Below are 22,979 nucleotides of genomic sequence, written 5' to 3' on the forward strand. Positions count from 1 at the left end.
AGGATCCAACAACTGTTAACATCCATTTGAAGTATTATGCCACTGTCAAAAATGTTACCAGACTGGTTATGGCATAGAAAATGTTTGTGAGGGGCGCCTGGGTGGTGCAGTCTGCCTTCGGCTCAGGGCGTGATCCCAGTGTTCTGGGATTGAGCCCCACATCAGGCTTCTCCGCTAGGAGCCTGCTTCTTCCTCTCCCACTCCCCCTGCTTGTGTTCCCTCTCTCGCTGGCTGTCTCTCTCTCTGTCAAATAAATAAATAAAATGTTTTTAAAAAAAAGAAAAAAGAAAATGTGTTATCAAAAGAATTAAAATACACACATAAATTCAGCTCTATAATATAAAATAGTTAAAACAAAACAAAAACAAAATAAATGTACTTCCAAAAGGAAATACATCAAAATCTAGGAGGAGGAATTAAAACTGAATACTGAAAACATGGGTTTTTTTCTTTCTACTTCTTAAAATTTCCCAAAAAATACACTTAAAAAATTAAAGTGACAACTGAAATTATATTTAATAAAAAGACAATTTAATAATGTATCGATTTTCCCATCAGCTCCTAAGTTATTTTTGAAAGGACCAAGCAATATACCGAACATATGGATTAAAACTAAAAACAATCCATTTAAGAAATGTATAACATGAAGCACGTGGGGGTGGGGGTTGTTTAGTCATCTGACTAGATTTCGGCTCAGGTCAAGATCTCAGATTCCTGAGGCTCCACGCTTAGCCCAGGGTCCGCTAGAGATTCTCTCACCCTCTGCTCCTCCCCACACGCTCACATGTACTTGTGTGGCTCCGCGCACGCACGTGCTCTCTCATTCAAATAAGTAAACAAATAAAATCTTAAAAAAAAAAAAATAAAGAAAAGAAATGAAAAACAGCCAGGTTACTGTGTGACACTTTTTTCCTCACTGGCACACAAATACTGTCTTCTTAATTTTCCTAAAACAATTATTGCAACAGATTATCCAACAGGTTTCAGGATAAATTAAATTGGCATTGATAATCATGTTATCTATATTACACATTTGTAATATTACCTTTTCAAAAGTTATGGAGACTTCTGGGAAAAAAAGTATTTCAGGAGGCTACACTGGTAAGTTATCACTGGTTAACCCAAACTGGAAATGAGACCTAAATTTAAATACAAACATAATCAACTGTAATAACATTAAGGACAGAGAAACTGAGTCTTAATATTTTAGACAATACTCGACTATGGAATATTCAAGAGTCTTTATCATATTTCATTACTTTATAACCACGTGAGAAAACATTCCTGGAGGACAGAACCTCATAAAAAATAAAAAAGCTAGAAAAAAGCATCTTTCCACTAATTCAATGAGGCAGGTTTTCTTCACAAATAGGCCAATTAAAAATTTTAAGATCAAAGATAAGAGGATAAGTTCATTAAAAGTAAACAACAGATATAATTTCTAATTTTGCTAAGTGTATTGTGAAAAGCAGATATTTTCTGTAATTGATATCTTAAAATAACAAATAAGTAAAACAAAACCACAATAGGTAGTTTCCAGTCAAAACAGTAATACCATCATTTCCCCTACTCCCCCAGGCCCTCGTCATTTAAACAATCTACAAAGTGGTAGTTTTGCTCCTAATGTGTAAGTAAAGTTTGGGATATTATTGTCTAATGACAGAAGCAAGATATTTGACCCTGGTGTAAAGAAATTAGTAAGACATGTCAATTTTAAAATATAATTATTTAAGGGGGAGAGAATACTATACTACAAACCAGACGTGGGAAAAGGATTACAGGACATCCACAACTCCTCCCACACTCCATTCCACCCTAACAACTTTGAAATATGAAAATCTGAAGTAGGCACTCCCTTGAAGTAGGCACAGTAATCCATTAATCCATCCAAGAGACTTTCTTCACCTACACTCCATATATTTACAATGTGCTTTGCTGTTTACAAAACGTTTTACCTACACTACCTCTTACGTCTTTACAAATAGCCTGTGAGGTGAGCGAGGGTGGTATTTTTTTTTTAATAGAAAACAGAAAGGCCAATAATCTTGCTTGTAGTGAAACCAGACCTAGAAACCAAGACTCCTGCCTTCAATTCTGAAGCTCTTTCCACTATACACACAACACTGCCCCTTCTGTAATATAGTAAAGCCTTCTATAAAACATTTGGCTGGATTCCAAGACAGCAGTCCCAGACTGAATTGGACTCTATATAGCAAATAGTGTAAATAGTGAGGGTTTAATGCAATTACTGGCATGGAGGCATACATCTTTTTAAAAGTGAAGAATCAGTTGGTTTTAAGTTGGTTTAAGTTAATAGTGTGTGTATGGTAGTGGAAACAAACAGAACACTATTCTAAAAAGTCAAAATTAAATACTACAGATTTGCACATTTTATAATAGCTAATAGAGGTAGTGGTAAGTAACACATGGAATAGGAAAAAAAAGGAGACAAAAAATGGATAATTAAAAAGAACAATGTAAAAAGAAACTGTATGATATTTTTATTTTTAGGAAATAAAATGAGGAGCTTCTTTCTTTTCTTTCCACCAGAAGTAACTGTGAGACTTTAGAACATTAGGCTATAAAATAAGAGGTGTAGAAGAGGATTTTATTTAGCCATTAAATGAATCCCTGCCAAAATTGCTGGCTCTGGAATAAAAAATCCAAAGTTGTATTTCTAAATCAACTGCTGGTACTATACAGTTTCAGTTAACTGATTATTTTAATCTTTCAATTCCCACATCTGTAAAATCAAACAATACTCAAAGTATTTTCTAATGACCTTGAAAGGAAGAAAAAATGTCTGCAAAAGCAATTAACATTTTAATTCCCATTATCTACTGCAAAAATAAGTATTTCTTGAACATTTTATATGTTCACAGTACTAGGCTAGCCTAAAAGTGCAGAGAAAGTGATGGCCTTTACAATCTAAAACAATAAGGCATAGAGAAATGCTTAATAAGAACTATGATTACATAACAAAATTGAGGCATCTCAGATAAAGAGCTTTCATAGAAGTTGAGCTGAACACAAGAGTATGAAGTTAGATCTGATCAAGATACAAAATAAAAATAGTCATTAAGTTTAGCAAGGCAGAGAAGAGGCAAGTAGGTTGCAATGTCCTTTGGGTTCTCAAAGCACATCACTCATCTGTTATTGCATTTAACACACTGTAACATGGCTTATTTGTCATCCCCACGTAAACTGTAAATTCCTCAAGGACAGAGACTTTGTACAACTCATTTTCTATCCCTAATCCCTCGCACAGGGTCTGGCACACAGAAGATAATCAACACAAGTTTTTTGAACAGGCAAGATAATCAACACATGGTTTTTGAACAGGCAAGGTAAGGACAAGATTCCCTATTTAAATTATTGTACTTTAACCCACACTATTTTATGCAGATCATTTACACATTGTCTCTCAACTCCAAAACCACCATTCCAGATTCTGCTCTTTGGTGCTGGGGCTGAGACTACACAACTGTATTTCATTGACTCTTCTGCCAGCTCTCCCTGTTAGGCTTTGACAGTGGAAGTAGTAAAAGGAAAACTGGAAAGCAAAAAGAAGGGTGAAAGGACTTCCTTCCAGTTCCTGGCAGCAGTAATTGCAGCCCCTCATCCTGGCAGGAACAACAGGTTTCAGTCTCCAGCTTCTCTGGGTTCTTTTGGGTACTTCCAGAACCTGATCAGCAGCTGAGCAATGATATGCTCAAAGGTTCAGAACCAGGCCAATGGAATCTCTTTTCTGAGCTCTTAGGTCGATCATACTGTAATATTCTCTTTTTGCTCTTACAACCATCTAACGAACTCCCTATCTCTCTGTTGAAATTCTTACTCAAGTTACTATTTTCTCTACTAGGACGAATACACTGTCCAACAGCTCTCCTTTGAGAGATCTTGCTGCTTCACTGAAGAGAAAAGTAAAAGAAAATCTGGAATTATTCCTATAGATAAAATCTACTTTATAAAGGATACCTTTAAATTTGTCTGTTGAGGGGTGCCTGGCTGGCTCAGCTGGTGGAGCATGCAGCTCTTGATCTCGAGATGTGAGTTCAAGCCCCATGTTGAGTATAGAGATCGCTTAAAAATAAAGTCTTAAAAAAAACTGTTGAGTTACACCATAAAAATCATTTGACTTCTGTGTTTTAAACTATCCAACTTAGAAAGAAAAAAAGAAAGGAAATGAGAAATATTTAAATAGTGCAGGGTATTCCAAGCACACACAACCACCTCCTTTTACTAGAGCACATACCCTAGAGAAAATGTGAGATGGTAAAGCTTATTTGCTTGCTCCTAAAGGTCTCAGCTCCCACAAGCCTCTCCTCATGTTAAGCCTGACCTTGCTGAATGTGACTCTTATATTCAAATACATTTGCGGGGCGGGGGGGGGGGGGGCATCTGGCTGGCTCAGTCGGTGGAGCATGAGAGTCTTGATCTTGGGGACATGAGTTTGAGCCCCACACTGGGCACAGAGTTTACTTTACAAAGTAAATATTTTTAAAAATAAAAAAATACTTTTTTTCTTGCTATTGTTCAACATGGCCCCTAAATGCAACAGAATGCTGTTTCTTTTGTTGAACACTAATCTGTTCCAACTACAGCTAAGCTGAACTTACTGGCATATTGTCCTCCTTCCTAAGGGATTTTCAAGCATCTTTTTTTTTTTTAACCACGTGTGACTTCCATTTTATGCATCAACTTTTTTTTTTTTTTTAAGATTTATTTATTTGACAGAGAGAGCCAGAGAGCACAAGCAGGGGGAGCAATAGAAGGAGGGAGCAGCAGCAGGCTCCCCGCCTAGCAGGGAGCCCCATGCGGGGCTTGATCCCAGGTCCCTGGGCTCTTGACCTGAGCCAAAGGCAGACGCTTAACCATCTGAACCACCTAGGAGCTCCATATGCATCAACTTTAGAATCTAACCTCTTCATAAAATACAACTCCACTCTATAGCATAGAAACAAAAAGAAATCCCCCTTGCAGGAGAGTCTATGATCAACACATCTGTTGAAAATAAATAACCAAAATGCTTTGATAGTTTTCATATGGTCCGTTACTTAATAAAATATCCTCATTAGACAATTTAATCTGAGGTTAGCTACAAAAATAATTTTTCGTTATTGTACTTAACAAACTTATTTAATTATGACAAAATGGAAGATACAGAGAAGCAGCAAACATATTGTTAATCCATTTCTAAATGAAATGGGAGAAAGCAAATTCAAGCAATAGGAATCTTTCTTGGAATTTTTAGTAATGTACATAGCTGAGCTTCCAACACGAGTATCACTAGGCCCAGACATACTAGTCCACTTCAACTGCCTGTAACATCTATAAGGCAAAACAGAAGTGAAAAGAATTTTAAATTTGAAAATCCATGGCCAATTCCACTGGAGTTCCTCCAAATAGCATAAAACTAGATAGTGGGCCACCTACTCCCCTTACCATCTACATCTATAAAACCAGGGACTCATTACTTAGCTCCTGCTATAGATCTAGACATAGTAACATCATCTTCTACTTACGTGCCAAGAGTCCTATTACCACAGTCAGTATGTCCATGTAAAATCAACCAAACTGTGTTCCTTACAACAAGAAACACCTAAGGATCCATCTGACACATTAGGTAGAAACCTAGGGATGAGGGGTGATGAACAGGGTATCTTGACCTACAGAGAAGGAATGGACAGGGCAGATGTCATTGTACCTTTGTACCCCCAAATTATACAGGGATCTACTCAGTTAAATGCAAATAAACGTTCAATAAATTACTATGATAACTAAGATTTTAGAGAAATGGAAAAAAATGAGGAAATTAACTGGTATCTAATGACAAGATCTTCACACCATGTGTAATAAACAACACTAATTAATCAAGTGTAGATCTGTATGTGGGCAGAATGTGCATAATCCCACAGTATTTTTCCTTTTTAAAAATGGCAAACTGTGATGCACTGTTTAGTTTCTCCAGATTTAATAAATGAGTTGCTACAAAATTATGAGGTGCTTTAAGTCATACTAAAAATGTGTCCATAACTTTTAATAAAGTGCATTTTAATGTTAAGTCACTTCTCTTGCTGGAAGGAATTATACTTCTTTGCTAATGTATAGAAATGAAACTGTCACTAAACCATCTGGTTATATATTATTCATTAGACATAAATCACCTTTACTCCAAAGACCACATAATAAAAACACAAATCATTAATAAATCAAATTAGAGAAACACCTGACACTACACACTTACGTCAATAACACAAAAATGAAATTCCTAAGATATTTGCAGACCTGCTCTATACAGTACTTCTAACCACAAACCTAGGAACTAGCTGTCTGAGTGCTCAATACAAGCAGAGAAAAATTCAAAATTCTCAGAATGCCTCAGTATTTTGAATGTCTGTATTTTCTACAATATTAGTGGCTCTAATTTGAAATTTTTTGGGTAGCACATTTGAGGACCACCAACATGTTTTTAAAATACTCAGACTAGCCTACTCAGGCAGTTTTCCTTCATAAATTCTCCATTTCACTCTCACACCTACTATAATTAACCTCAAAAGTGGATTGCACAAGGGTACCTGAAGGAAATAACTCAAATCCTCAGAAAAAGTAAGGGGCCATATTTGCTGTGCTATCTCTGGAAAATTGAGTCTTATGTAACTACCCATTGTTACTTTAAACAGGTTAAATGTACAATCAAGATTTTAAAAGATACCTGTTGATCGTGACAAGTAGAAATTTCAGGGGAAAAAAGGAATCACCAAAAGTCTTATTGCTGCCATTTAAATTCTTTGTAAATCAAAGGGTCAAATATTCACTGTAAGAAGCCTGATCTGACACCAATCTAAGTTATTAAAAAATTCAACAACTATACCCCAATGCAAGTGGGGAAAGTAGATTATCTACCAATTACACTAAGTATTCCAGCTTATCGTCTTGGAACTCACCAAAAGTAGATTATGTAATGCAAATCACTCAGACGTGAGTTTTAAACATAATTCTCGGTCTAAAACATCAAAGCCACGTCTCAATTTTTTTTTAATTTTTAAAAGTAAAGCGTATTACCAAAACACTAAATGCAAACCTATCCTTTTCACAGCAAACAAATTTCTTCACACACCTCAAGGAAACCTAACATTTTCAAATCACTTTACCCCTTAAAGGCACACATTCTCTCAAACTTTCTGACAGCCATGCAGTATATACCCAAAAAGGCTTGAAGAGGATAAGACCATAATGGTCTTAGTGGGCAGATAATAGGAATGAACCTCGAAGTTTCAAAGACCAATTTTTACTAACAGTATCTCTGGGAGCAAGGAGGCTACTTCTATAGGAGGGAAATATCTCGACAACCAGGGCCAGGGCTCCCTGGCGACACCCAGTACCAAAGATCTCAGCGTCAACGACAGGGTTCAAAACGCGAAGCTTCCATCAGAAACAAACCAAGACACCCCCTCCCCCCACGACTCCTCCGGGGCAACCTCGCGGTTTTAGAAAGCAGCAACAGATACTCGCGGGCAGGCAGGCGGCACTCCAGGAATGTTTTAACCAGGAGGGGTCTCCCCGCAGCCCGCAAGAAACCCCGGCGCCGAGTAACGCCTCCACACGTGAACCCAGACTCCAGCATCGCGGGGGGAAAGGGGGCATTCTGCACAAAGCGCCCCTACCCCACATCCACGGTGCAGACACATACCCCCGGGTAGCGAGGGGGAAGCCCAAAGGAAAAACCCCGCATTCCCCGCCGCTGGCCTCGGAGAGGGGCCGCAGAGACGCTGGAGCCCCCGCCCCGGGAGGCGAGGGGGCCGCAGCGCGGCCCCGGCCTCCGCGCTGAAGAGCGGACAGCGAGGGGTTCCCAACGAAGGAAGGACTTCAATCCCTGAGCTTCGCCCACTGGGTCCTCTGCAAGCCGGACCCACCACCTCCGCCCAGACCCTCGAAAAGACGGGAACAATGAGAAGCTGCCTCCCCCGCCATCCCCGCCCCGAGAGCGGCCGGGGGCGGCGGCGCCATCTCCCCTCACACCCCCGCGGGGAACACACCCCCGGCCCCCGGGCTGCCGTCAGCCGCCTGCAGGCCGACGCGCGTCCCGGCCCGCAGTTCCCGCGCCGTTCTCCTCCCCGCCCGCCCCACTCACCGGCTCCTGCCCCAGCCCGGGACTCCGCTGGCCGCGGCCAGACCAAGACGCAGGTACAAGCCGCCGCGGCCGCCGGCGCCGCCGCACAATATGGCGAGCCTCGGCTTCCGCAATGGAGCTCGGGAAATACAACAGGGGCCGCTCAATATTCATGAGAGACTGAGGGGAAGCCGGCTCGGCCGGCGCTGCGGGGAGGGCGGGAAGGAGCGAGCGAGCGAGGGGGCGGAGGCGCGGGACGGGGACGTGCACGGCGCGGAGAGGCCCGCGGCGCGAGGGGAGGGGGCGCCGCCGCGTGCTGGGCTGGAGGGCGCGAGCCGCCCCTCCCGGGGCCGGCCGGCCCCGCCCCCAGGCGCCCTCTGCGGGGTCGACGCAGCCCCCGGGCAACGCCCGGATGTCGACGGCGCCGCCTCGCTCCAATCTCTCTGGCTGTTTGAGCTCCTCTGCCCCTGCCTCGGCCCACCCATTACACCTCCTTGGCCGGCTGTTGGGGTTTGGGCTCAGAGTTCTTACCTCCGTGACTGCCTCCTGTTCTGACACCCACCCCAGCCGGTAGACATCGTCACTAGGCATTCAGCTCTAGAACTTCACCTGAACTTCGGCCCCCTGCCTCCCCGTTCAACAAACACACACTTACCATCCTGGCAGAGTGAACCTACAAGATCTAATTATTCCAGGGAAAATGACCTTCTGTTCTAGAAGCATATTGTTCGACGTCTGTAAGTATTCCGATTGTTTTCATCAGCTCTTACCATTATACCTTGCTATTTTTTTCCTACCTTCTTGGCCCCTTCCAATATTATCTTCTGAACTTGAGAACGTAAGAAGTAATAGATTAAATAGATGTAATCGTTACCCAAAACACAACCAGTCTACCAAAAAATTGTGTAAAATGCGTATAAATTAAGCGATAAACTGAAGAAGTAACAAGCGAAAGAGTTCCCTGACCTCAAGGTATACTATTGGTGAGATGTCCTGTTCTCTTGAAAAGATAACCAACAAAATCAGACAGTAAATATGAAGGCATTTGTGACATAAAAAGGCCACCCTATGAAACTAGGTTTGTAGTCTCCAGTGTGTCTCTAACCGTGTGACTTAAGTAAATTGCATAACCTCTCTGGACTTAATTTTCCTCATTTGCAAAATGAGAGGATTGTGTTGGATGATTCTTAGGTCTTTTCCAGCTTTTGAACTTTCTAAAACTCTTCAAGCAATGCCAAATAAATGGCATGAATTTACATAGGATTTCTGGAAAAGAAAAGGATCAATTCCAGCTGGTGTGTGGAAGGAAGATTTCCTAAGGAGCTAGGATTTGAGCAGTACTGTGGCAGATAGTTTTTGGATGGGTAGAAAGAAAGAGGACATGTTAAAATATTAAAGACAACACATTATGTATCCTACCTAACAATCCATTAAAGTAAACAAGCAAAGCATTATTCTTTTTCAGTGAGTTGAAAACTTTTGCCTGGTATCTATGGCTTTAAATAAAAAATGACAATTCTTGGTAGCCTGGCTGGCTCAGTGGGTAGAGCATCCAACTCCTGAACTCGGGTGGTGAGTTCCAGCCCCACATTGGGCGTGGAGCCTCCTACTTAAAAAAGAAAGAGAAAAGAAAGAAAGAAATGGCAATTCTCAGACTCTACAAGCCCTTCAAGGTTAAGCTCTATCTCCGGTATGAAAAAAAAAAAGTCAAAATACAGATGGTCCCCAACTTAAAATTCCATGTATGACTTTTCAACTTAACAGTGGTTGAAAGTGGTACTATTCAGTAGAAACCGTACTTCACATTTGAATTTTGATCTTTTCCTGGGCCAGCTATATGTGGTAGGATACTCTAGGGATGCTGGGCAGCAGCAGTGAGCCACAACTTCCAGTCAGCCATTTGATCAGGTCGGTAAACAACTGATACACTTACAACCACTTTGTAACCATATACAACCATTCTGTTTTTCACTTTCAGTACAGTATTCAATTATAGGAGGTATTCGACACTTGATTATAAAATAAGCTTTGTGTGAGATGATTTTGCCCAACTGTAGCTAATGTAAGTATTCTGAGCACATTTAAGGTAGGCTATGATGTTCAGTAAGTTAGGTGTGTTAAATGGATTTTGACCTACAATATTTTCAACCTCCGCCAGTTTATCAGGACGTAGCCTTGTCATAAGTCAAGGAAGAACTATAATCAAGGCATGCTTCTTCTTCTCCCTTCCTATAAAGGTCCACTTTCTAGAGATAATGCAGTTGCAGAACCATCCCTTCTTTATTCATGACAACTACATGTGTAGTTCAATTAAGGGTGTTCATAATTCAGAACACTTTGCTCCAGTTATGCCTGTGAAGATAATGATGTGTGGTTAGATTAAGAAATTCAATTGATGTGGCGAAAAGTGATCATTTGTAGAAAGCACAAGAACTTTATGGATAAAAGTTAAATATAGTACTTAAAAAAGATTCACAGGAGAATTAGTGGGAAAATGGAAAACTTATGGGATATCTGGATTAAATGTGATTAAAAAGCTAGACCTCAGGCTAGCATCCTTAATATGAAAGACACTACTGTCAAATTAATGGAACTCATATTATCTATTTTATCTCTTACTCAAAAACTTGGCTTTGAGAGTGCTATGGGCCTCCCCTGACTATATTAATCAGGAAAGGTTTTGTTATGGTATAGTAATAAAATCTTATCACAACAGAAGTAATTGCCTGTTCATGCTTCATGCTTCATGTGGATCAGACTCCCTCTGTTCCGGTCACTCCAGGAACCAGATTGACAGAGGGGCCACCATTTTGTAGCTATCTCACCTAGATCACAGCAACTGAGTCTCTGTGGCAGAGGAAGAGACTAAAGAATCCCCATGAACTTTTCATAGCCTTAGATTGGGGGAAAAAAACACATTACTGATCGAATTTCATTGGCCAAAACGTTACATAGCCTCCCCCATCTGCAAAGAGACTGAGTCCTTGAACCAAGTCAGGAGAAGTGGGGATATTGGTGAACAGTACTAACATGACCCACCCTGACCCCACCAGTGAGCTCCTATATATTATGAAAAAACTCCCAAGAAGTTTTATTCCATAACACTGGAAGTTATGCTTTCAAAAGTAAACTCTCCATACTTGTTAAGAGTTGACTATCATGTAAACAGAATGGACTTTCCATTTTCTTCCCCTTTGTTTGAGTGGTATATTAAATCAATGTCAGTCTGTCTAGTGATTTGACATATCCAACATATATTCCTTTTGCTAATTTTCTACTAATACTCTGCTCCCATGTTACATGTACTAATTGGAAGTGATAATCACATTTTGAGTAGGCAAATGTTAAATTAACACTACATAATACAAGTATCATACTATAGGTAGATGACTACATGAACTTTAGGTTAAAAAGATTCTTTTTTGGGGCGGCTGGCTGGCTCAGTCAGAGGATCACACAACTCTTGATCTTGGGATTGTCAGGTTGGGGGTAGAGTTTACCTTTTAAAAAAAGATTATTTTCCCTCAAAACTTTAGAAGTAGTACCCTATTAATCACATGGTCAACGGAGTACAAAAATCATTTCTGATCGCAAAATTCCCGGCTTTACTAGCTTTCTGCTATGGTAATGCTAAAAAATTAGAGAGATTAGTTCAGCTCAACCAGCTTTTATTGAGCATCTACTATGTGCCAACACTTTGCCAAGTTCTTGGAATAAAGATACTAATGTGAGTAGGACATAAGTCCCTTGAGAGCAGAAATCTTGTCCACCAGTGTATACCTAGAGATTACTGTGCTGCTTGGCAAATATACTAGATGCTCTCAATAAGTAGGTGTTAGGAGAATGAAAGATGGAATCTTTGATCCCAGTGTGTATATGAAATAGAGCAGTACATATGAGCTTGGTTTGCCTCACTTTTATCACTTATGAGCATAAATTTCTATTAAGATTGCCATTAGTCCTTGCAGAGTCTTTCTCTATTTAGGCAGTGTGTCTGAAATGGGAATTTATACCTGCACGTTCTATATATACCACATGGATTTCTTTTCGGCTGTGGTCCAAATATCTAACTGATATCTGCTCTTCTAAAATGAAGATTGCAGGCCACCAATAGCCTGTTAATGATAAGCTATGTATGTGTCACAGTTTTTATAGCACATTTATATTAATTATTTCACAGAATCTTCAGATCAGCTCTCCAAGGTATTATTCCTATTTTATAGACAAGGAAAATGTGACATCTGTGATTAACTAGCTTTTGCAAACATTGAGCTCTTAAGTGGCAGAGCTGAGGCCCAAACCTAAGTCATCTGAATTCAAGCCTAGGGAAACTTCCCTGTATGCCACAGATGCCTTCTCACTCTATGCTGCACACACAACTCCAGCATTTTCCTTCTTTCTAATGGGTAAGCAGCATATAAGACAAACATTTCCAGAGCTTCCTCTCAATACTAGTATTATTCAAATCCTCAGTGTGGTCTAGTTTTAAGAAGCTAGAGATGATGTTAAATTTAACAGTGTATAAACCTGATCCATTGACAGAAAACCAGCAGGTCTTGTTTTTGTTTCCTTAGAAAATTTGCTTTAAGAAAACAAAACAGGGGCGCCTGGGTGGCACAGCGGTTAAGCGTCTGCCTTCGGCTCAGGGCGTGATCCCGGCGTTATGGGATCGAGCCCCACATCAGGCTCCTCCACTATGAGCCTGCTTCTTCCTCTCCCACTCCCCCTGCTTGTGTTCCCTCTCTCGCTGGCTGTCTCTATCTCTGTCAAATAAATAAATAAATTCTTTAAAAAAAAAAAAAAAAGAAAACAAAACAAAATTAAGTTAGGTTAGAAGACAGGAATAGTGTGGGATTTAATCACTGTATATATATACTGTTGTCAAACTATGTCTCCCACCAAAATCTTTATTTGCCATCATTTAGATGTGTTGTGCTTTCTTTGAAAGTGTCAACTAAAGTAGGGACATTGTAGAAAGGCCTAAAGAGACCTATAATTCAAGGTGGCTTCAGGAAGCCAGCAACTCAAGATTTACAACCTCTTCAGCTGAAAAAATATAGCTCTAGCCACAGGCTTTAGTGAAGTTTTATTTGTATTTCAGTGTAGTGCATTTCTTTGTGACATTTCCCTTGGTGTTTTAGTTCGTTCCTTTTTATATTCCCAAGACAAGCAAAATAATTGGTGCTACTCTTAACTGTTCAACTTGAAGGAGTTAAACAGATTAAATGAGATGGGCTAGTTAGACTTTTGGGGAGAACTAAACAATATTGCTGCTTCCCTCCTATGGAGACTTGGAATGGTATTTTATGTGTCCCAGATGTGGCCACATTCTGCCTAACATCTGTTAGTGCATTTTATTAAAATAATGAACTAGCATATGTTTGAAAAGTCAAAAGAATGAATAAAAGTTTTCATTCTGATACAACACAAATAGCCAACTGTTTCTTTGTAGTTAATAATGGAGCATATAAATGGGAAATAATTTTGCGATATCCAATTTCAAATATAAGTTAAAGTATGATTTAATAATTACTGGCTTAAGCTTTCTAGTATGAAAAATGTTTATTCCATTCGAGTAAACTTTGGAAGTTTTTTCCTTTCAAAATGTTTACTGCAAGGGAAGAGATTTGTGCCTTGGCATTGATATAGGAACACCAAGAATCATCCTGGAAGCTAACAAGGAATAGATAATTAAGAACAAAGCTCAGAACTAAAATGGAAATTTCTCTGGGAAAGAAGGCTGGAAGATCCTTGTGGGGAAGTACAGTTGAAGAGTGCAAAATACTTAAGTCAAATGACAGCTTACTCAAACTTCCTTTGTGGCCATTTTAATTTTTCCCACTTAAACCAAGCATGGTGCTAGAATGATTTTTGGGGGGTGAGAGAGTGGAGGGTAAAGACATCTCTTATCTAACACACTTCTTGGAAATGTTTTTAGTAAAGAATTTAAAAGAACTGCCAACTCCCACCCATACAAAGAAAATTTTGTTTTATTTTAGACTACATCAAGATCTGGAAACCCCTGCAGTATCCATCCATCTGCTGAGTCATTTGCATTTTATGCTGTACAGAAGCAAGCCATTGAAATATACAGCGAATAAGACACTAAAGTAGGTTATAATTCAGGTAAATCCAAAAACCATTCTGGTCAGCCTAGAATAACGAGGTTTTATGTATTATATCCAGGAAGAGATATTTTCTAAGAATTTTAGTCTGTACAAAAGTTTTATCATTTTTTAAATAAACAAATTTCACAGACCATGCTTTTAAGATCAGAATTGACTATTGTCCCTTAAGGATTATGAAGTCTGTCACATATGAAGTATGGGATAAAGGTGGCTGCAAAAGAACCTTCTTGACATAGTATCCTGTTAAGGATATATGGGTGATCTAACTCACCCCGTTATGTCCCTCTTCAACATTCACTCCTCTGATCTAATTAGTTCTTGTTCTAAGGCAGTACTGATGCTCTCAGTGTATTTTCAGTTCCGTGACTTCTTGACATTTACACATCCTTAGCCTCTGTCTTCACTGTTGGACTTTATTACATTAGCTGTCCTGGTTTGACCCTTTCCTAAAATTTAAAAGGACGGCTGTGGGCCTGACCTCAACACAGCTGTCCCTTCTTCCACATGATCCAGTTCTTAGCTATTTGCCAACCTATTCATTTCCTGACTTGCTCTTTAATTAGGCTTGGCTATATTCTTATCCCAGCCTTTAGCCTGGGGCTTGACACATAGTGAGTACAAACTGCATTACAAGAAACAACCTGTAGACACCATGCCATTCATGGTACAGGAAAAGAGCCATCTTTATCAACAAATGCAGAAAATACAGAGCTGTTTAGTGGAAAAGAACAGAGAAGCAATGAGGGTGCTATCTGTGGTATAGAATACTCCAGGAACAACCTTGGATCGGGAGAACCCATGTTAGGAATGTCATGCGATATTGTTGCAGCTACCCCCCAAGCCCCGCCAAAAGAATAATGACCAACAGGAAAGTTTGTTATTGGTGGACTTTCAATTTGTGTGTTGATTTTGAAGAGTCCTGTCAAAACATGCAAAAGTTTAACATGCTATACATTATCATGTTATTCCAAGTGGAACTTGAACGTTGACTAGTTCTCAAGCCAGATTTAGCATCTTTCTCCCCCATTCACTTGCCTAGATTAGTTGTATGCAAATATGTCCCCCAACCCACCCAAGAGAGTGAAAGTAACATGAGGGCACGATGTCATTATTCATCTTTCAACACCAGTCATTTTTCATCTTTAAATGGGCCCCAATACTTGACACATTGTAATATATAGGCATCCTTATGCTTTCCTCCTAAGATACATCTAATATGCCTTTAAGTAACTACAGTTTTTAAAAAGCAGTCACTAAAAATACTTGCTTTGTATATTTTACGAACAGCGTTAATTTTAATCATTATAACAATATTTAGAAAATGAAAATTTGAATAGACATAATTTTCTACATACCATGTTCACACAATTATAATACTAATTTTTGGTCTGTGTTTATGAACACAGATATTACATACTTAATGATGTGCATGAAAATGACACAACCTCCTAAGAGGGCAATTTGGTAGTTCTCAAAACTTTGAATATGTATGCCTTTTAGCCCAAGAAATCCAGTTCCAGGAATGTATCTTACAGAACTACTCACACAATTGTGCAAAGAAATATATAACAGATGTTATTCTTTACACTGCTTGTGTTCGTAAAAACCTGAATATAATTTTATTTTTGGTTAAATAAATTTTAGTATACTATATAGTACTATATCATATAACTGTTAGAAAGAATGAGATAAAGCTACTGCTGAACGTCACTCATCATGCAGGGAAATAAAAATCAAAACCACAATGAGATACCACCTCAAACCTGTCAGAATGGCTAAAATTTTTTTTAAAAGATTTTATTTTTTTATTTGACAGAGAGCATGAACAAGGGGAAGGGGGAGACAGGAAGGGAGAAGCAGGCTCCCCTCTGAGCAAGGAGCCTGGTAGGGTACTTGATTGCAGGACCCTGGGATCATGACCTGAGCCAAAGGCAGACGCTTAACCGACTGAGCTACCCAGGCGTCCCCAGAATGGCTAAAGTTAACAACACAGGAAACAACAGATGTTGGTGAGGTTGCAGAGAAAGGGGAACCCTCTTGGGCTGTTGGTGGGAATGCAAACTGGTGTGGCCACTCTGGAAAACACTATGGAGGCTCCTCAAAAAGTTAAAAATAGAACTACCCTATGAGTCAGCAATTGCACAACTAGGTATTTACCCGAAGGATACAAAAATACAGATTCGAAGGGACACATGCACCCTGGTGTTTATAGCAGCATGATCAACAATAGCCAAACTATGGAAGGATCCCAAATGTCTGTCGACTGATGAATGGATAAAGAATATCTGGTACGTACACACACATACACACACACACACACACACACACACATATACACAATGGAATATTACTCAGCTATCAAAAAGAATGTAATCTTGCCATTTGCAATGACATGGATGAAGCTAGAGTGTATTATGCTAAGTGAAATAAGTCAGAGAAAGACAAATACCGTTATGATTTCACTCGTGGAATTTAAGAAACAAAACAGATGAACATAGGGGAAGGAAAAAAAAGACGGGGGGAAGAAAACTGTAAGAGACTCTTAGAGATAGAGAACAAACTGAGGGTTGATGAAGGGAGGTGGCCAGGGGATGAACTAAATGGGTGATGGGTATTACAGAGGGCACTTGTGATGAGCACTGGGTATTATATGTAAGTGATGAATCACTAAATTCTACACATGAAACCAATTTTACCATATATGATAAATAACTAGAATTTAAATAAAAACTTGGAGGAAAAAAACTACAAGTACTGACATAGATATCGGGGCGCCTGGGTGGCTCAGTCAGTTATGCGTCTGCCTTTGGCTCAGGTCATGATCCGGGGGTCATGTGTTTGAGCCCCTCATCGGGCTCCCTGCTCAGTGGGAGTCTGCTTCTCCCTCTCCCTCTGTGTGCTCGCTCTCTGTCAAATAAATAAATCTATTAAAAAAACGGTATCAAAAATATATTATCAAGTGAAAAGTCAAGTTTCTCAGCAATATATGTAATATGTACCATGTATCCTATTTTTGTAATACAAACATATTCAAAAGAATATACGCCAAACTAATAAGAGGAATCATATTTAAGGAAAGGAGAACTTTTGAGGACTTTCAGTTTCTAAATTATTTTTTAATTTCTGTATCATTTGCATGTTTCACAGTGGAATAAAACGTGGAGTTTTATCATAAAAGCAGTAAAGATACAATTACATGTAAAAAGTAAACATCTAATAAAAACGAGTGAAATTTCTGTACATATCTACCTATTATTAACTGAAGGAGAGAAGTAAAGAAAAAAGCTGTTCTAGATCAGGCATCATCAGCCAAAGCAAATAGAAAAACTAGAACTTGGAAATTCTTTCTAGAGATCTAGTTGTGTAGTGGCCTTGAAAATCAGGGAGTTGATGTCTTATTACTAGACCTCAATTTGCATTCTCCTAAACATTCCTGACCCTACTTAGTAAGAATTTAGGCTAAACAGGGACCAACCAATGATTACAGAACCCTCAAATAGCAACTCTTTAAAAGAGTTCTAGGACCTATATAATTATCTTGGGATTCTATTCTCCTACTAATTTATATCCCACAGTCTCTAGTCTCAGATGTTGTTTGCTAATTAGACTCCTAGTACTCCGTCCAGAAATTCCTGCTGATTTAGCTTGTGATTGCTGGAAGCAAGTACAAATTGTAGGCTGAGAATCAAATATTTGAATTTTCCACCTTATATACATCAATTCCAGGGAATTCTAATTTTCTAGACTCTTTGAGATCACCATATGGTAAAAATCTTGGGCAGTATATTAGGCTCGGTTCAAGAGACTTGACCTCTCTCCAGACTGGATCAGATGACCCAAGGGGTCACAGCAAGAGCATTAGACACTGCAGTTGGGCTAGAGTGGGGTGGGGTTGTGCAGAGATAGACTCAAGGACTCTCTGAAGGAAACAGGTTGTTTGTCCAAAGTGGCCAAATGCCCAGAGCTGGAGCAAGAATACAATACACAGGCAAGAAGGAAGTCCAAGAAAGCAGGGCACAGGATAAGTTTAAGGGGGTGTAATACACCTACCTGAAAGCTGAATCAGGGGGTCTGAAGCCAAGTCATCAAGAGTAGCTATCTTTCCTTCTCCTCCAGGAGAGTATGACAGATGAGGTGAGGAATAAGTGCAAGGTGCAACATGGCTGGTGTTAGCTGAGGCTGGCAAAAGGACACCCCTGACCTTGACTCTAGATCCTAAAGATTAGGTGGTCCTAGTCTGAAGACACATGCAGAAAAGAGTATTGAATGAGGGTTGTGAGAAGCAGAGGGTTAGTTAGGAAAACTAGAGGTGGATCCAAATAACATACCAAATTTGCAAAAATCTGCCAGTGTAGATGTGAGCAAGAGCCAGGGTCAATGAGAGCTGAACATGTGATCATTGGCTTTCTCTTGGTTCTAATTTCTTTGACCCTTTGACCCTCTCCAGATCGGTCTCTGTTGTGGCTTCACATCATCACCCCAAGCTCTAAGTTTTGGAATGTCCCAGGTTTAGTTTTAGAACTTTTTTTCCTCTTAATTTATATCCTCTCTCTGGGTGATCTTAATCAGTAACGTGGCTGTAAGTACTACCCATATGTTAACTACTCTCCATTTTTTCCAAACTTACGGATTTCTATAAGTTTCTGGAAGGTTAAGGACCTCTCCAAACTTAACATCCAACTCCTTTTTCAGCCCCTCTACTTGAATGTCTAGTAGGTATCTCAAATATAAAATGTCTAGATTAGATCTCCTCTTTGAAATGTAAACAAAGAACAGTAGGTGGTTTTTAACTGCCCTTTTATTTGTACCTACAATATCTATATTGTTTTATAGACCCAAGGGAGTTAGAAGAAATTATTCCTTATGATTACTTAAAACCACATAAATAACTCGTAATGTAAAATTAACATTTTAAGTGTATTTGCATACATGTTCACTTATACATTCCCTTAGCTAGAGTGTACAACTCTAACCACACTCAGGAATTCAAAGAGACATAAGGCATGGACCCTATCCTCAAAGAACCTAGCATCTAGTAGGGGACATAGACACATACCAATTGTGATGAGGCAAATAAGAGAAAGGCGATAGGAATGATTATCCCTTGAGGCCCATTTTTAATTACACACTATGGAGTAGTACCTTTCATAGGACTCCAGTCTTGGCAATATTCGCTTTATCCTGAAAACGATAAGAGTTGTAGGTAAATTCACAACTGTGCTAATAGTCAACAATCTCATAAACTCTGTATGTGTCAGGTACTGTGCTAAGTATTTTAGAAGCATCATCTCATTTAATCTTTATGCCAACTTTATGAAGAAGTTACCATAAATATTACCATTTTTTGGATTAGAAAATAGAGGTTTAATGCATTTTAGTTCTTGCCTAACTCACCTGAAGTAACAGGGTGGGCAAATCCATATCCTTAACCACTATCTAAACTACTTTCTCACAATTGGTGATCCTGCTTTAACTAATAATAATGGTGCTAGTTTTTTTTTTAAATATTTATACTAAATTAGGGGCGCCTGGGTGGCACAGCGGTTAAGCGTCTGCCTTCGGCTCAGGGCGTGATCCCGGTGTTATGGAATCGAGCCCCACATCAGGCTCCTCTGCTGGGAGCCTGCTTCTTCCTCTCCCACTCCCCCTGCTTGTGTTCCCTCTCTCGCTGGCTGTCTCTATCTCTGTCAAATAAATAAATAAAATCTTTTAAATAAATAAATAAATAAATATTTGTACTAAATTAAAAGAATAAATATACAAATAATCCAAATAGTGAATATTCATTATATTTTAGTAATAATAATCCCCAATTATTAAAGATAATTGGATAAAAAGGACTATAGCGTAAGTCATGAAATGTTGGGTTTAGTTTTTCAAAGCTCATAAAGATACAGGATTAATCATTTCAAGTTTCCTGCTGATTGTCTCTGGAGGTAAGTTATTAGTCCTAAAGTACATTCTGTGTTTTGGGCCTTCTTTTATTACTATAACATAGATAAGCTAAGATGGAAAAATCATCAGACCTGCAAAAGCTAAGAGAAGTCTTCTAGAGAGTCTTCTAAATTTATTATCTGCTATGCATTGATTTATCACATATGGTGGGAATTTAAACCAGATGTATGCTTACTGGAAGAGGCTGTCCCAAGACAGACAGGGGAGAGGAATGTGACCTCACCTTGAAAGTAGAGAATCAGAACTTGGTGGTGGTTCAGAAATTTCCTTTTATGCTAGTTATATAACAGAATAAAAGTTCTTCAATCATCTTTTCAAATTAATTGAGACATCATTTCTTAATCTGGAAGTTGTTGAAACTTCTGGCTTTTGAAATGCAATTATTTTCATATTGAGAAAGACCATACATTTTCTGAGTAACTCTTGCTTAATCTAAAGCAAAACATTTTTGGAAAATACAGCTCTTATATGTAAATAAAATTTACACATTCCTGTTTGCTTCATTCTCATCTGGAGTTTAGATATCAAATTTTAATAGCTAAAATTCAGTAACGCATCTTTGTCTGCCATCTGCTTTTTTTAACTGAAGCTTTAAAAAATCTATTCTTTCAAGTCACGTTTAAGGGTGTACATCTAAGGGAAAAAAAGAGACCTAGCCTAACATGAGTAATCTACCTATGGTTTTGTAATCTTTTTATTTTTTAAAACTTTAAAATCACTATTGAAGAAAACATTTCTCTTAGTAAATGCTTTAGTTTGGGAACAGTCTGAACAACAACAACAACAAAAACAATATGGAACAACTTTGCAGTCATTTCTCTACTTTTTGAGGGGAAATTATCTTGAAAATCATTAATTGAGCAAAGATGTATTTCTCAAAAGCACTTGTGATTTATTTTTCAGTTTATTTTTACAGTATATTTGTGTGATAAAACACTTGTAAAAATAGCCAACTTTAAACAGTTTCTGTAACAGGAGGACAGCCCCAGACAGCTGATTATGCAATGGGGACATGCACACGGGCACACACACACATACGTGTGTATTGACTGCCCAAGAGAGTTAATTTGCTCAAAGCTAGGACGATCATTGACAGTCTCAAAAAAACACAGAAAAAAAGGTCCCTTTCTCTATAAAGAGCTATCAGTAGGAAATTAAACACAAGCCTAAAAGAAACTACCTGAATATCTCATTGTATGCCTATAAACTGCCAAAACAATTGGTTCGTTTGTTTAACTTCCCTCAAACAAGTATTGAGCAGTCATTGTGTTCTGGACACTTCTAGGCAACAGGGGAGAAAACAAAAAACATGTAAATGATATGTCTTACTTATCCAGCTTAAGGTAATTATATGATAACATTTCTTTCTTATGGAGATAAAATTTACATTCAGTGAAATGCATAGATAATACCCGTACAATTGGATGAGTTTTAACAAAAGTGTGTATTCATATAACTACCACCCCAGTGGAGACATAAGACACTTCCATCTCCCCTAGAAAGTTCTTTCGTGTCTTCCTTCAGTCACTCTCCCTTCCCAGATAGGCAATTGTGTTCTAATATCTATGACCATGGGTTATTTTGCTCTTGAAGTCACATAAATGGAATTATATGATATGTATTCTTTTGTGTCTGATTCTTTTACTCTGTGCAATGTTTTAGAGATTCGTTCGTGTTGTTGTATTAGTACTTCATGTCAAATATTCTTTATATACGTACACAACTTTTTTAAAAAATCCTTAATCCTATTGATAGATATTTGTATTTGCTTCCAGTTCTTGGCTACTAAAAATAAAGCTTTCTGGGGCGCCTGGGTGGCACAGCGGTTAAGCATCTGCCTTCGGCTCAGGGCGTGATCCCGGCGTTGTGGGATCGAGCCCCACATCAGGCTCCTCTGCTGGGAGCCTGCTTCTTCCTCTCCCATTCCCCCTGCTTGTGTTCCCTCTCTCGCTGGCTGTCTCTATCTCTGTCAAATAAATAAATAAAACTTAAAAAATAATAATAATAATAAAGCTTTCTACAGCCCTGTAGTTTTGCCTTTTCCAGAATGTCAAATAGCTGGAATCATATGTAGTCTTTTCAGATCAGCTTCTTTCACTTAGTAATATGCACTTAATGTTCCTCCATGTCTTCTCATGGCTTGATAGTTCATGTCTTCTTAGTGCTGAATAATATTCCATTGTCTGGACATACCATGGTTCCTTTATCCATTAACCTACTGAAGGACATCTTGGTTGTTTCCAAATTTTGGCAATTGTGAATAAAACTGCTTTCAACAACTGAGTGCAGGTTTTTGTGTGGACATAACTTTTCAGCTTATTTGGGTCAATACCAAAGAGTGCAATTCCCAGACCGCGTGGTTAGAGAATGTTAAGTTTTGTAAGAAGCTGACAAATTGTCTTCCAAAGTGTTTGTACCATTTTGCATACCCATTAGCAATGAATGAGAGTTCCTATTGTTTCATATCCTTGCCAGCCTTTGGTGGTGTTAGCATTTTGGGTTTTGGCCATTCTAATAGGTGTGTAGTAGTATCTCATTGTTATTTTAATTTGCAATTGTATAATGATATGTGATATTGATCAACTTTTCATATGCTTATTTGCCATCTGTATCTTCTTGGGTGATATATCTATTCATTTTTTTATCATTTTTTAGATTGTTCTAATGTAAGAATTTGATATACCTATACATTGTAAACAGAGTAACACAATCAAGGTAATTAACATATCCAATACCTCACATAGTTAAGATTTTTGTGTGGTGAAAATACTTAAGGTCAACTC

At 38.8% G+C, this 22,979-nt stretch overlaps 1 protein-coding gene across 5 annotated transcripts in view; it reads right to left on the reverse strand.

Moving 5' to 3' along the window:
- The window catches only part of RNF2 (ring finger protein 2), a 46,500-nt gene extending 38,095 nt beyond the window's left edge, over positions 1 to 8,405 (reverse strand). The window contains exons 1-2 of one of the 5 annotated variants that reach the window (XM_044387874.3): positions 8,135 to 8,405; positions 5,526 to 5,669 (exon numbers count right to left, since the gene is read on the reverse strand). In XM_044387874.3, coding sequence (XP_044243809.1) covers positions 5,526 to 5,562 — 37 coding nt within the window. In that variant the 5' untranslated portion in view covers positions 5,563 to 5,669; positions 8,135 to 8,405. Of the gene's footprint in view, positions 1 to 1,045; positions 1,187 to 3,978; positions 4,350 to 5,525; positions 5,670 to 8,134 lie in introns of those variants that run through there. The other 4 variants (XM_057314947.1, XM_026509219.4, XM_057314946.1 and 1 more) reach the window with 4 other exon arrangements.
- Positions 8,406 to 22,979: the final 14,574 nt, after the last annotated feature.

The sequence above is a fragment of the Ursus arctos genome, unplaced genomic scaffold, assembly GCF_023065955.2.
Source record: "Ursus arctos isolate Adak ecotype North America unplaced genomic scaffold, UrsArc2.0 scaffold_2, whole genome shotgun sequence".
Lineage (NCBI taxonomy): Eukaryota > Metazoa > Chordata > Mammalia > Carnivora > Ursidae > Ursus > Ursus arctos.